A 14,072-nucleotide genomic window follows, 5' to 3' on the forward strand; every position below is an offset into this window, starting at 1 on the left:
GATGTGGCACTTAGTGCCATGGTCTAGTAATGACGGTAGGGTTGGACTTGATGATCTTTGAGGTCTCTTCCAACCCAGTTGATTCTATCATTTCACTATTTCAATTCATTCACTATTAAGTTATTTATTCATTCACTATACAATATCATTCACTCACAATTCATTAATTCAACTTTCCACAGAAAATACAGCTCATGGCAATAAGACTACACATAATAATGGCCAAACCATTTCATCTTTACATTACATTTAAGGAAAATTTTGGTTTGAGCTGTAGTACATGGGGTTAGAAAGGTTATTCTATGTAGCATCTTCATTTACTTTTATTCTGTACCATCAAAAAAGGCTATACAAATTTGCTGTATATACACAGTTTAATACTGTCCACAGTATACAGTTTACACTGTGCATATGAATTATTATTTTATAATGGAATAGCTTTTGAGTCAACCTTCTAGGCTCACTTGCTGATACAGGTGCCATTTTATTATCAAATTTCAAGAACTGACCAATCAGAATCCCCAGTGAAAATTGTACAAACTCATGTGTTCATGAAAACATCAACTCATGGCTGGGAAGGAAGAAGTGTGTGCATAAGCAAGAGGCTCTCCACAAGTTACATTACCGTTAACTTGAGTATAAGCCTGTCATACTGAGTTTTTTCATGTACTTTTTCCAGCCAAACACGTTGAAAGGTGCTCAGGAAGAAATTGCTAATTTTGTGTCTGAAGAAAAGCATATAGGTTTTCATTGAAGAAAGGCACAAGTTAAATTCAATAAAGTAGTCAGAAAAAATGTATTTGTAAACTGTGTATGAAAAATTGCCATGTACAACTTTGCTGTATCTATGTGCATATACAGATCACACACAATAAGACAAATTTTTTCTCAAATTAATTTCTTTAAAACATCAAACACAGACACATCTCAGAGAAAACATACATAGCTTAAGACACTTTTTCAAAGCCATGTACATTTGATAAATACAGAACATGAAGGATAAGTATTTCCTAACTTAACTGATGTTTTATTCCTTGAAATATAAAAATATTTTAAAATATAACTATTTCTTTTTTACATAGAGGCACTTTTCATAAAAGGGTGTTCTTGGAATATTTATGGTAGAAGTTAAAGTAATTTTTCTGTAATTTGACAAACACCTGCATATCAACAGACATTTCAATTTCTGAAACATTTTACTGGAATTCTTAAAAATGGATACATATAAGGATATATTTTGCAGAAAATGAAATTAAATTACGATATTATAATTAAATTGCATTGAAAGCCACCTAAACATACAGAACATTTTCAAAAGTGTAAGCTCATTCCTCACTGAAGACATTCATCTTTTCTAGAATAAACAAAAGGGTACCACCATAGTGTTTGCTTACTGCCCTTTAGATTAATTGATTCTAGCATCAAAGTTAGAACTAACACTCCCAATACAAAGCTGCAATTAAGTGAGGAAATAGACAAGATAAAGAAAGCTGCTCTTGAAAATCTGGTTCAAAGAGATTAAAATAGCTCCTAGAATTGATCATACCTGAAATGCTAGGGCTTGGACAATAGGCCCAAGCCAGAGCTGACCTAGAGATGAATCCTGTACTTCTTGTGATCAATGCTCTTTTGTGTTAGTTAACTAAACTGCTGAAAGTAGATACATACATAGTAACATAGATGCAGCTGTTTTAACGCTGAAATAGATGACTAAACAAGTGATAACTTTTACATAGGCTATATATATGTCTGCTTGCAAAGTATTTCCAAAGCCATGCTGCCATCTGCAAGATATCTTAAGAAACTCCACCACCCGTGTCCTGGGCTCTGGCCAAGCCCCAGCCTCGGTTGGTCAGAAGGGAGAAACGCCGGGTGTTATCCACACAAGACCACAAATAAACTTATTTTTTAGCTTGCTGATTCAGCCCATAAAAGATGGACCCTCTTGCAGTGACTTTGGACACCTTGCCTAGAAGTGAACGCACTGCATCGACTTTCCAATTACAGGAAAGGCTCTCCAAATCCTCACTGCAACCAGGGGCTCCCCAACAATTGCAGATATGGGTGATGGTAAAGTATTGGGGCAAGTGGTGATGTATCTTTCTTAATCACTATTCTTTCCTGTGTGTAGTGATGATAAGGTGCATTACCTTTCTTATTGTGTTTGCTGTTTGTGCTGCTTTAATTACAGCTTTGTAAACTAACTGTATAAATAATTGCATTATTCATTTTTCTATTAACTTAAACACCAATAGCAAAAAAAGCCTATTCTTTTTGTTGGTTCTGGGTCATTTCTGGTGCCCCCGTCAATTGGCAGAACAATACCCCACTTGAAATAATCTCCCTAGGCTTCAAATATGTCTTAACAACACAACTAGTTTAGATGATGGAGATCACTACAGGTGCATAATAGTGTGATATCCTTATTTTCCTGTCAGAATTCTATGATTTATCTAGAAAAAAAAATGAGTGTCTAGTGAAATTTAAGACTTTAGTCTGAACCTATCATTTGAGCAATATACCTAGAAGTGCTGCTCATTGGAGCAGGGTAGACTAGCTGACCTTTAAAGGTCCCTTCTAACGCCAACCATTCTATGACTTTAGGATTCTAAGTGCAAAGTGTTTTTCACTCTTGTCTGTTATGAAGTTCAGACACCACAATTAATTGCCAAAATAGTTTTATGACAGTTCATTTCTAGCATCTACTAGATGAAATATCTGAATGGATTTGCTTCACATTCATATTCAAATTAGGAATAAACTGAACCACAAAATCTACCATGAATTTTACGAGTTTTTAGCACATACATTTTTAAAATGAAAATTACAGATAATGTAAATGTTCTTCTTCAATGATTGTTACACCGGATTTTTTTGGGAATTAAAAATAAAGATTCATAACCCACTTAGAGAAGTTACTAATGTCTAGAACTACTACTTACTGTAAAGGAAGGATGTGTAGATTTTATGGTATGACTGGCTTTTCATTTGTTTTGTGGAAACCTAATATTCTTCCAATATGTTAGTGGCACAGCTAGAGACATTTGGTTAAAGACCTTTAGCTATAGACCTTTACATCAAGCATGTAAATTTGCTTTAATAAAGGCATTTTAAAATGCAATGCAATGCAACTCTTCAAAACTTTGCCAAAAATCTTTTAATTAAAATATTAAACATGAAAGGCAAAAAACAGTGAGAAGCAAACCTAATTACAAACATGTTTAACCTGCATCTGAATAAAAAACAGATTTTTTGAGAAGGAACAGGGTAAAGGAAATCACTCCAGTGCCACATGATCTTAATATTCTATTATAGCAGTAGATGGATTGAGGCACAAGATGCATTTTATCTCAGACTTTTTGGTATCTACATTCAACTGGAATAAGAAGCAGAGCAAAACCCAAGTCCAAAACATCATTCTGGCCTGCTCTGCTGCAATAGTCACTTTGATACATATAATGTTCTGATATAGTAGCTAAAGATTACCCCAGACAAGCTACAGAGCATGAAGTGTTCATGCAACAGTGGAGAAGAGCAACACAATTAAAAAATGAGAAAAGAACACAAAAACAGGAGAACAAAGAGTAAAAAGAGCACCCAATCAGAGGCAAAAAATGGACAGAAACAGCAACATCTTAACAATTTTCACAAATAACTTGAGGAACTACACAGAGTAATAGCTGACAAAAATGAAGCATTTTGGTATTGAAGCAGTGTCATTCCTATGGTCTTTTCTGACTCTGGTTGTTTGTCCTGAGATGAGTATTTTGCTACTGTGAGGAACTAGCTGATAACTAACCAGCTGTTGTCTCTTACACAAAATTACACAGACCTAACAGTCAACAAACGTGTAGGTAAACACACAAACAGTACTTGCACTCAATAAACAATGCAAATAAAAGTTATGAAAAAATCAAGCTTTAAGCCATTTACCTTGGCAGGTTGTATAATGGTGCCATTCTGAAACATGCAACAACAGCCCTTTTGCGTTGTTTTGACAGGAGTTTGTGCCAAACAGCTTTTTTTGATCTCAGTGGTTGCTCAACCTATGGGGAAATATCTTCTAGTACATACAATATATACTCTTCAATTTTCATCCAAAATTTTCTTTTTTTAGCTAGTGGTTAACATAGTTAGCAAAGTAGAAAATGTTACAAATGGTTCCCATCATCTGGAAAAAAGAATTCTTTGAGGGATTTATTTTTTTATTTTTAAACTAATAAGTAAAAATACTGGGGGCTTTCTATATAGTACCTCTCAGTTTATACAGACAACCTCAAGATGCCAGAGTACCTCATGTGTGGGACTCCTTGGTAAAATTCCAAACTGGTTATTCTGTTTCTAACAATATGTTTTCAATTGTTCATGTGAACAAATTTCTGAGCTATATCACTTCGAAATGAAAAGGTTTAACTTTATGTGGGAAGAGTACAAATGCATTTTTCTATTTAAATTGTGTGATTCAAATGATACAGGCAACTGACTCAAAAATAGCTACAGCATCCTCAGGTGAAGAAACAGGAGATGGGCTAAACCCAGTGTGTTAAAAATAAGTGCACAAACAAACATCTCTTCCTAAAGTCACAGGGTTTTCAGCTACAGCATGGAGATGATTTGTATACTACACTTCTTGCAACTGTTCAAAAAGTTTTGCAAAGGCAAATACATCCAGAGTTGTCCCTGCAGCTAAATGGAGGTTTTTCAAGAGATTACATTAAAAACTTTGCATATATACACATCTGTATGTGCATGTGTGCATGCATGCACACATGTGCAAAACCCAAATTTTTATCTGGACACTTTCATGATGACACTCACTGAAGATGAAATAATCTCTACAAGGAAAAAATATAAAATTATTTTCTAATACAATATAAGCATTTAGCTTTTTACCTGCTCCAGATGATACAGAGCAGCTGATATTCTCTGTACACGCTCCACATTTCTCTCAGGGTCAGTAGGTCCATCACTCTTCAAAATGTCTTTGTACAGATTTAACTGCCATTTCACAGCTGGATCATCAGACTGAAACCCAACACATTTCATATGTAAGCTGCTGAATGAAGACACTGAATTTGACCACCACAACTACTACGCTCATAGAATAATAAAGAATGTTATAGATACTCCCACTTTCTGTTCACTTTCAGGAAAACTGAACATCTGCTATCTGCTCAGAAAAATGGCGCTGGATTCTGTATACTGTTGGGTAATTGAACTAAATTCTTGAGCATGGTTCTGTGGTTTTATTTCATAAAACTAAATAAAGGACCCCGGGACTTCTGTATCCCACTTAACTGCACTAGAAATAAGAAAGACCATTTAGTATTGTGATTGAGTTTAACTTCTGGGAGGACTTCTAAACTGACAGTGTAAAGATGATTTTTTGGAGCCTAGAAAAGATACCTGCAATTTTAGTAGGTAAAGAGCTACAGACAAAAGTTTTGGGAAAGGTTATTTTGCAAGACAGAAATAGAAAAAACCCAACCCAAACATTAAAATTACTTGGTATGTCCAATTTAAATTTATGCAAGCATAAATGTATAGCAACCAGACAGACATCTTCCATGACAGATAAAAGAGTTACTCTTATTTGGTGCAAAAACTGTAGGCAATGATTGAAATTATTTATTATTTACAGAATGATGAGGACTCTATTTTGGTATTAGCTTTGACAGTATATTCAGTATATAAATTGTAGGAATATAAATGTGCTTGTAAAACTAATAAGTGTTAGGGGGACACAAGCTTTTTTTCTTTTATTATAGTCATTTTAAATTGTATATATTCATAGAAATACTATTTAATCTTTAGTGCAAGTTAAATTCAACAATAAAAGCTGATATACTACAGTTTCAATTTTATTTTCTTTCTGGATCAAGTTTATTCTAAGCAATTAGAGCTTTAAGACTACCAGTGTCTCAATTCTTTACATTTGTTCCGTTTTATAGGATCTCCTGAAACTTGAATATACCAGCCAAAGCTACAAATAAGCTATTTATTGGAATGAAAAAAATAATGAAGAATAATGTTTAAATGTCAATTTTTTCTAATAGCTTTCAGCTAGTCTTTTCTTAATGTATCACAATAAACAAAACAATTATGTTTTCTGTGTTATGAAAGTGCACATCAGCATCTTTAAGACAAATTGCTTTATATTACCTTTTCCTGCAAATGTAAGTTGTTACGTAAATGTTCTTTGACTTCATCATCCGTGTCCCTCTGTAGAAAGGTAGAAGTATTTTTCAATTCAGATTATGATCCATCTCATAAGAACTTTTACAACGTAGAATAGCTTTTATTTCCATGTTGGAATGTAACCTCTTTGGTTTTCAAAGTACATAAGATACCAGAAGGACATGGGACAAAGGCATACTTTAGCCATAAAATAAAGATTAAACTTTAAAGGTAATTAAAGCTAACTAATGGTATTTCAATATTTTGTCCAAATGAATATGAATATAAAACTGCATATTGTATACAAATGGAAAATAACAGGGTAATGATGGCAGCTGTATATCCACATTATTTTTTAAAGCACAATAATTACCAGCTCTACTTTTGTACAGTGCATAGATATATTTAATAATATTGACTGCTTAGATATCTGTGCTTCAAAATTCGGTTTAGAAAATTCTGCTTATTTTGCATTAAAAACTATTACGAAACAGACACTTACATGGCTGTATCTAGTTTTGGCCAAAGAGATGAGCTCTTGATCTCCAGGAGTACACATATTCAAACCAATAGGAAGCATCTTTTTAAGTGCAGCCACAATCAAAGATGTTTGTATGGAGTACAAATCCCCTCTACGTTTTGATTTCTTCCTCTCTTGATCTTGTCCTCCAGACTATAATGTAAGAAAAAAAAGAAAAGAGAAGTCAACAACCGTATTTCTCTGACCACACACTTCTCCAACACGCTTTTTCCCTAATGGTCCAAGGAAACGATGTTCCTGATGTAGTACAAGGAATTCAAAAATCTACATTAGAGGAAGGGTGTACGGTCTTGAGTGGGAAATGTAACAGAATACTTTTGGTGTGCCCCAATCATAAAATACAATAATAGTAATGTTTTAATAGGAACAACACACTTTTGTGTGCATTCATAAATATGACTAACTATATTTTCTGCATCTTACCTCTCAAATCAGAAACAACCCTAAAATTAAAAGCTGGGTCAGTCTCAGGGGACACTATTAGTTCTCTAATGTTACAGAGACATATTCAAGATGTTTACATTTTTGTAAGAAATTTATATCAAGGTAGTTATCCAGAGTCTGAACGAACGAATATTGCCTGACTTGTCTTATCTGAAAAAATACCAGTATTTAAAAGGCTTTGAATCAATGCAATAAAATGTCAATTAAGTAGTACCTTTGGGAAAAGCACTGCCCTTTGGCTTTTGTTAATATTAGTAAATTTTGGATGAAAACTTAGAACTTTTGCATCTTTGGAGATCATCAGCAATAGGAAAAGGAAAACAAAAGAGACAGAGAAGTAAACAGCACAACAGAATAACAACTGCCCTATCTTCTTACAATAGACACTGTACAACAGTATTTCACACTCATCTTTTCATTTATGAGACAGAGAACCAAAATCTTTACAAAAGACCCATATACTTAACGAACACATAGTAAACAGCAAAAACATAGAATAGGCCAGTTCTGAATTCTCTACCTAGATTAAACTCCTACCACATTCCAGGGGAGTTTTGCCTAAGATAAGATTTCAGGACTAGGCCTCCAGGCTCATACAACACTACAGAATAGCAAATGCTTACATTTAACCCTCCACATCCTTTTCCCTCTGTCAATTAAGTTTTAATGACTACTGTTCTTATAATGTATTGTGTAGTTCCACATAAGGATACAGCAGAATCCATTGCAATTCATTACTTCCCAATTAATACCTCATTATTACCACAGTTATCACTGGAAGAAAAGAAGATAGCCATGCATATTCTACTCAGTGATAAATTTTGGCAAATTCTGTCTTCTAGATGGTGAATATCTATGTACGTAGCTGGTGTTGAACATTTTGCAGGTCTGAGGGAACACATAATGGATGTGGTTTCCTTTCTTAAGGAACTAACAATTGCAAGAGAGTGTCTCAAATCTTTGCTTTTGGAAGAGCCTTAGAAATAGCAGTGATGCAATAGCTATAATAATGACGTTATTTGTACTCTACGTTGACAGCAGACAAACGAATCCCACAATGGATCACTGTATTCCAGTGGCGTCACTATGCATTTTAAATAAGGAATAACAAAATACGTAATAGATATATTTTTTTAAAAAAAGAGGAATAGAAGGAGAGGTACTGCTTTCTGCATCTTTTATGCCTGAGGACACTTCACACATCCAATTTTCTTTATGTTCATATGAGGTATGAACTAGGTATGAACAAGATAGGTGAACCTTAAAACTTGAACATCATCAAAACAGAAAAATGAAGATCCATTCAGCCTTTGCCATAAATTCTGCTGTCTGTGGATTCACATATTCAGCTGATAAATGTATAAGTAGAGTCAGACAGAAACCTAAATGACAAAATTATGTCTCTTTCCATATATGCACCTATATGAGCAAACACAATACCTTCATTCCATATGTAAAAAGCATTAAATTGGATATATTTTGCCTAAATAATTAACTGAGTTTAAAGGACCTCAACAGCAAGAATGATATAATTTAGTTGCCTAGCAACACGTAAAGATCTACTTGTCTGAAGATTTAAACACACAAATGGATATTTCTTAAAAAAACAAGTAGAGAAAAAGAATTACAGATTCCTCAGTACATTCATAATAACTAAATATATACAATGCAAAAAAAAGAAATCACTTATAATTTATTTACACTAAAAAGAAAATCAGCTAAAACTGGTTAAGATTATGGAAGTAATATTTTTAGTATTTCCAACCCTCTTTAAACCTTCAATTCTCTGAGATGATGACAGCATTCATTAAATCCTACTCTTTCTGGCTGGAGATATTTGACAATAGCAAGGCATGAAATCAGGTTATTAGTGTAACAGAACTTCTCACTTTTTAACTTATGTCTCCAGTTTAATTGATTAAAAGCTCTTCAGAGCATCATGCATGCTTCTCAGCACACAGGGTGAAAGGAAACATGAAAGCGTTTACGTTCCATTTTGCTGGTCATTCTGCGACACCGATGAAGAACACACCATAGGTCAGAAAGTACTCATCTATATTAGAAATTCATACTTACAAAAAATTATATGAATGATGCAAAGGAAGGTGACGTACCTATGGTTCACTGGAGGAAAAGAAAGCTTCAGATACATTAAATACATGAAAGAAACAAGGATTATTCATAGCTTTGTCACACCTCACAGTTTTGGCAAAGATCATTTTACTTTTAGAAAAACATAGGATTTGAACTCTGTATCTTATTTGAACTTCTTGGTTTTAATACAATCTTCTGTTCCTCTATAGACAGGGTATAGGTTATAGCACATTTCTCCCATATATTCTTGAATATCATAAGCCAAACACATGTTTCTGATGACTCTACTTAGACATTGCTTTTACAATTTCTACTTCAATTTAGTCTCAAAAAATAAAAGAATGCAGAAAGGCAGCAGAGGTGGAATGTACATCTGAAATAGTTACAAAAGGTAACTTTACTATATTTTCACATTAAGCAACATGTGGGAGTGCCAAAGGGAATTTCAGCTGCTACTTTAACTTGGACAAAATTAATAGTAGGTGGAACCTGGACGTTCACTTTGTGACGCCACTGCTATGATCAATGGAAAGAATGCTTGGAGCCTGATCATCTCTAAATCTAAGACAAAACCACATCATGCACTTTGACCTGTACCTTTACTTGCATGGCCTGTATGAAAGAAAAATAAAGGGAAACAATATAAGTAAAAGAGATGAAAAGATGATAATTTTACAAGTTAGTAATAAACTTACTCAACTTTATCAGGACAATATATTAATTTTGTAGTTAAAACAATAGACTGTAAGCTTATAACCAAATGAGATCTTAGTGAAATCAGCTCAGTCCTTATTAAATGATTGAACTTCTGAATTTCTGTGGCTATTCTACCACAACTACCATTTGTTCCTTGAGCACATAAGGAAGTACATATAGTAAGTAAGCCTAGTAATATACTAATTACTGCATCTTTTCCCAATTTTGTTAAAAGAAGGAAGTGTCTAGAACTCTGGATAGTCCAATAATGGAAAATATTCACATTTTCACCAAAGTAGCTCTTTCTCCATCTTTTCCCTATCATAATGTAATTGAAAAAAATATGTTTGAAAATCAAACTATCCCTGTGAAGGTGTAACAGTTCATTTATGGATGTATTTTCCCATTGCATAGCTCATTACGGTTTTGAAGAGAAAACTTCAGCTCGTATCTCTTTGCAGTACCCATTTTGAGAACAATACTATAAATTCAGCTGTAACTCTCATACATAGAGTTTTTTTCCTCTGTTTATTATGTTAATACCATAAATACACTTAAATAAACATGTATTTCATAGTTGACACTATATTATCATTGTGTTAGGCAATCTTAAGAAATTAACAGCAAAATCATGTGGTTATGGCAAAATGGCAAAAAAACCCCCCCAAACAGCTGTCACTCAGAAGAATCAAATCATGTAGTTATGGCAAAATGGCAAAAAAAAAACCCCAAACAGCTGTCACTCAGAAGAATCCTTGACCAGGCATAGTAAAATACTATAGAAAACTAGTAGTTAAAATCAAGCAGAAAAATACATAAACACACACACGTGCCCACTTCTGTCATAGCCCTAATAGTAACTTCATTTTTCTGTGATACATGAATAAGCCTCAAAATGTAGTTATGGCAAAATGGCAAAAAAAAAACCCCAAACAGCTGTCACTCAGAAGAATCCTTGACCAGGCATAGTAAAATACTATAGAAAACTAGTAGTTAAAATCAAGCAGAAAAATACATAAACACACACACGTGCCCACTTCTGTCATAGCCCTAATAGTAACTTCATTTTTCTGTGATACATGAATAAGCCTCAAAATGTTGAAGACACAAAATCTTTTTATGGCCTTCTGTACTTTTATCACATAGTTAAAAAAACCTGCAAATCAAGAAAGAGGAAAGACTAATCATGAAATTGTGTCTTAGAAGTTTAGCATCTTAGAACCTTCAATACCTTAACTCAGACAAATAGAAGATTCTAATGCACAATTTCAATTGTGTGAAATATGTGGATGCTGCACAGACATGGCTCTGCAGACATACACTGAAGGAAAGTAAAGACAAAATGGTAATTACATTTAATTTATTAGAAATTACCATAAAAGTAATCCACTCATGTTTACCTCAGAATACCCAAAGAAAATGTATTAAAACTATCTCAAAGAAGAGATCTAAAATTCTTGCAGAAAATACTAACATGAAATCCTCTAACTATTGTAAATTTGCAAATAGTATTTATTACACATTACAACTGGACGCAAACCAAGAAGTTGATTCATAATGCAAATTTGGATTTTATGACTGCCTCAAACTTCTGTCATAGGTCTATCCAAAAGTTTCTTCTTACAAACAGATTAAAAAAAAATTGATGAGGACCAGTCAAATAAAACTTCAGTAGGATATGCAAGTGATTATCAACTGAGGGTATATATCCAGCCACACATTCATTGAGATTCTAAAACTTACAGAGAAAAATTTCCCACATATATATTACACAATTATTATATACATGTGAATGCTTACATTTAGTCTTTTATACCAATTAACTGCAAAATACAACAGCACATCATTGCCTCTTAACCAAAATGCTATTTTGTCAAGAAACCTATGAAGGGGTCAAAAATATAACAGATTAGTGAAGTTGAATGTGTTTGAAGTCTCCATTTAACATCTTTATCACAAGTCTGTTATCTCAATGTAATCTAAGTTACAGTCTGTCTCAGACTGAAAGTTCTCTAACTTACCATTCCCCTCCGAGCATTCTGCTGCCATATTTTTAGGAAAGAGAAATTAAAAAACTTGCTCAGCTGTTAATACATTTATTTAAAAATTATTAGCAAAGTTACTATTGTATCATCAAATACAATGGGTATTTAATCAATTTATTGATTGTAATGATGAATCATTCATTAAGACTGCTATTAGCTACCAATAAATAATGCAATGCTATTCCTTCATCCTCTGGGCTTTTATTCTTTATGTGGCATATAAAGATATAGAACCTTCTGTACATGATCTATGACACCTTACACTCTGGTAGTGTAGGAAAAATACTAAGAAGTCTGTCTCTCTATTATCTAAAGCAGTCTGAGATCAGCATGGGGCCTTAATCCTTTAAGAGATCCCTAACCATTCTGTCTTGGGCCACGTGTTTGTATTCAGAGTGTTCTGTACATTCTCATGTCTGATAAATACTGGATATGATTGCTTCCACTAGAAATAATATAAGTAGTGATAAAAAGTACTAATTATTCTATTAGCATACTACTTCTTGAGATGAGTATTAATATTAAAGCAAGAAATTATAAAAGTAATGTTCCCTAATGTCCTCCACTGATTATTGAGGATATAAATAAGCATCAAACCTTGCAAGACACCCTGAAATTCAGTCACTTAGAGAATTTCTGGCTTATTTTAAGCTATGCAGTCTTAAAAAACCCCTCCACAACAACAGGTCTAAATCTATCCTTTAATGAACATGTTGGTTTTAGGGCAATTACATATCATGTAACAAAATATTAGTAATTTCCTGCTTAAAAACCAGATCTAGAAAACCATTACAACACTTCTAAAAGACACCTCATATGTTTTATCATGGTATATAAGTTATCGTTAAACATGTCTATCTAAATTATCAGCTGTTCTGCAATCATACCTACAGTTATGGTACCATATTAATAAAATATTCAGTCACAAACAATACACTTTTTTCTTCCTTCCTTTATTAGCAATAACCATGCACAGTGTCCTTGAATGCCATGATACAACATTAATATGCTTGAAAAAAATTATATGCAGATAAAAAAAATATCCCTGCACTGTATACCCATATGAAGAAAAATCCATTTACATATGCATCTACATCTCTGTTATGTACAAATATATTCATACAAGTATTCATACAAAGTATATCTGTGTACTTTGATATATAAAACAGGCATTTGAAAGTATAATCTCAAAACCAGATTTGGGTAATATAAATTCTCGATGCTAAATTCCTGTGATTTTACCAAAATCAGAGCATTATGAGGCATACCTGTTCTTTGTTTTGTAAAGATTTGTTTTGTCAATCCTGCCATACCAGACTGACTAAAATATGACACTAACCGTTTAAATCATACTATCCTTTTATCAGTACTGCAATGATCCACAATTTGGATTAAATACATATGATTCACCTGATTCTAATCAATCATGTTTTAAAAAAAAAAAAGTACACCTAATCCTTGTCTCCTCAGGCCAGTTCTATCATCTAAATGTTGAAGCACAGGTATTAAATGTATACACAGTTATTGCCATATGATAAAAGTACAGAGCTACGTTAGACTCAGTTATTGTGCAATTGATCTTCAAATAGCCTAGACTGTGCCCACTACTTATCTTGCTAATGAGGATGATACAAACATCTCAATTCTATCAAACAGTTTTGAAGACACACATTGTAAAAACAAGAAAAGATATTTAAACTTCCTTAACTCTGAATACAGAATTCTCTATATAGTTTGACTTGTTCTTCAGTGTCAGTCATGAGGTAATGACGAGCAGAAAATGTAGGAGTTTTGTTTGTAAAAGTTCCAGTATCAGGTTTTGGCTTGACCAACTTTCAAAACTTTAAAAAAAATCATAGAAAAAAAAGCCAAATATTTTTTAAGAGAATAATGAAATGCAATAGCACATTTTATCTGCTTCTCTGTTGTCTGAAGTTGGACTTAAGTAGCTAATACAGGCAACCAAAATAGAGTGAAATATAAACCTTTAAATGTTACTCCTCTGGTACACTTTCAAAATAGGATTACTCCAAATACATAAAAATATGAATAAAAGAAAAGGTTCCTTTGCTAAG

General features: G+C 33.3%; 1 protein-coding gene across 1 annotated transcript in view; it reads right to left on the reverse strand.

The window, feature by feature from the left end:
* The window catches only part of RYR3 (ryanodine receptor 3), a gene marked incomplete at its 5' end in the record, with an annotated part of 70,181 nt that overhangs the window by 33,055 nt on the left and 23,054 nt on the right, over positions 1 to 14,072 (reverse strand). The window contains 5 exons of the mRNA XM_009070030.1: positions 3,934 to 4,046; positions 4,894 to 5,025; positions 6,163 to 6,222; positions 6,680 to 6,850; positions 9,854 to 9,868. Of these exons, the coding sequence (XP_009068278.1) occupies positions 3,934 to 4,046; positions 4,894 to 5,025; positions 6,163 to 6,222; positions 6,680 to 6,850; positions 9,854 to 9,868 (491 nt within the window). The remainder of the gene's footprint in view (positions 1 to 3,933; positions 4,047 to 4,893; positions 5,026 to 6,162; positions 6,223 to 6,679; positions 6,851 to 9,853; positions 9,869 to 14,072) is intronic.

Source organism: Acanthisitta chloris, unplaced genomic scaffold (genome assembly GCF_000695815.1).
Source record: "Acanthisitta chloris isolate BGI_N310 unplaced genomic scaffold, ASM69581v1 scaffold6732, whole genome shotgun sequence".
In the NCBI taxonomy this organism is placed as follows: Eukaryota; Metazoa; Chordata; class Aves; order Passeriformes; family Acanthisittidae; genus Acanthisitta; species Acanthisitta chloris.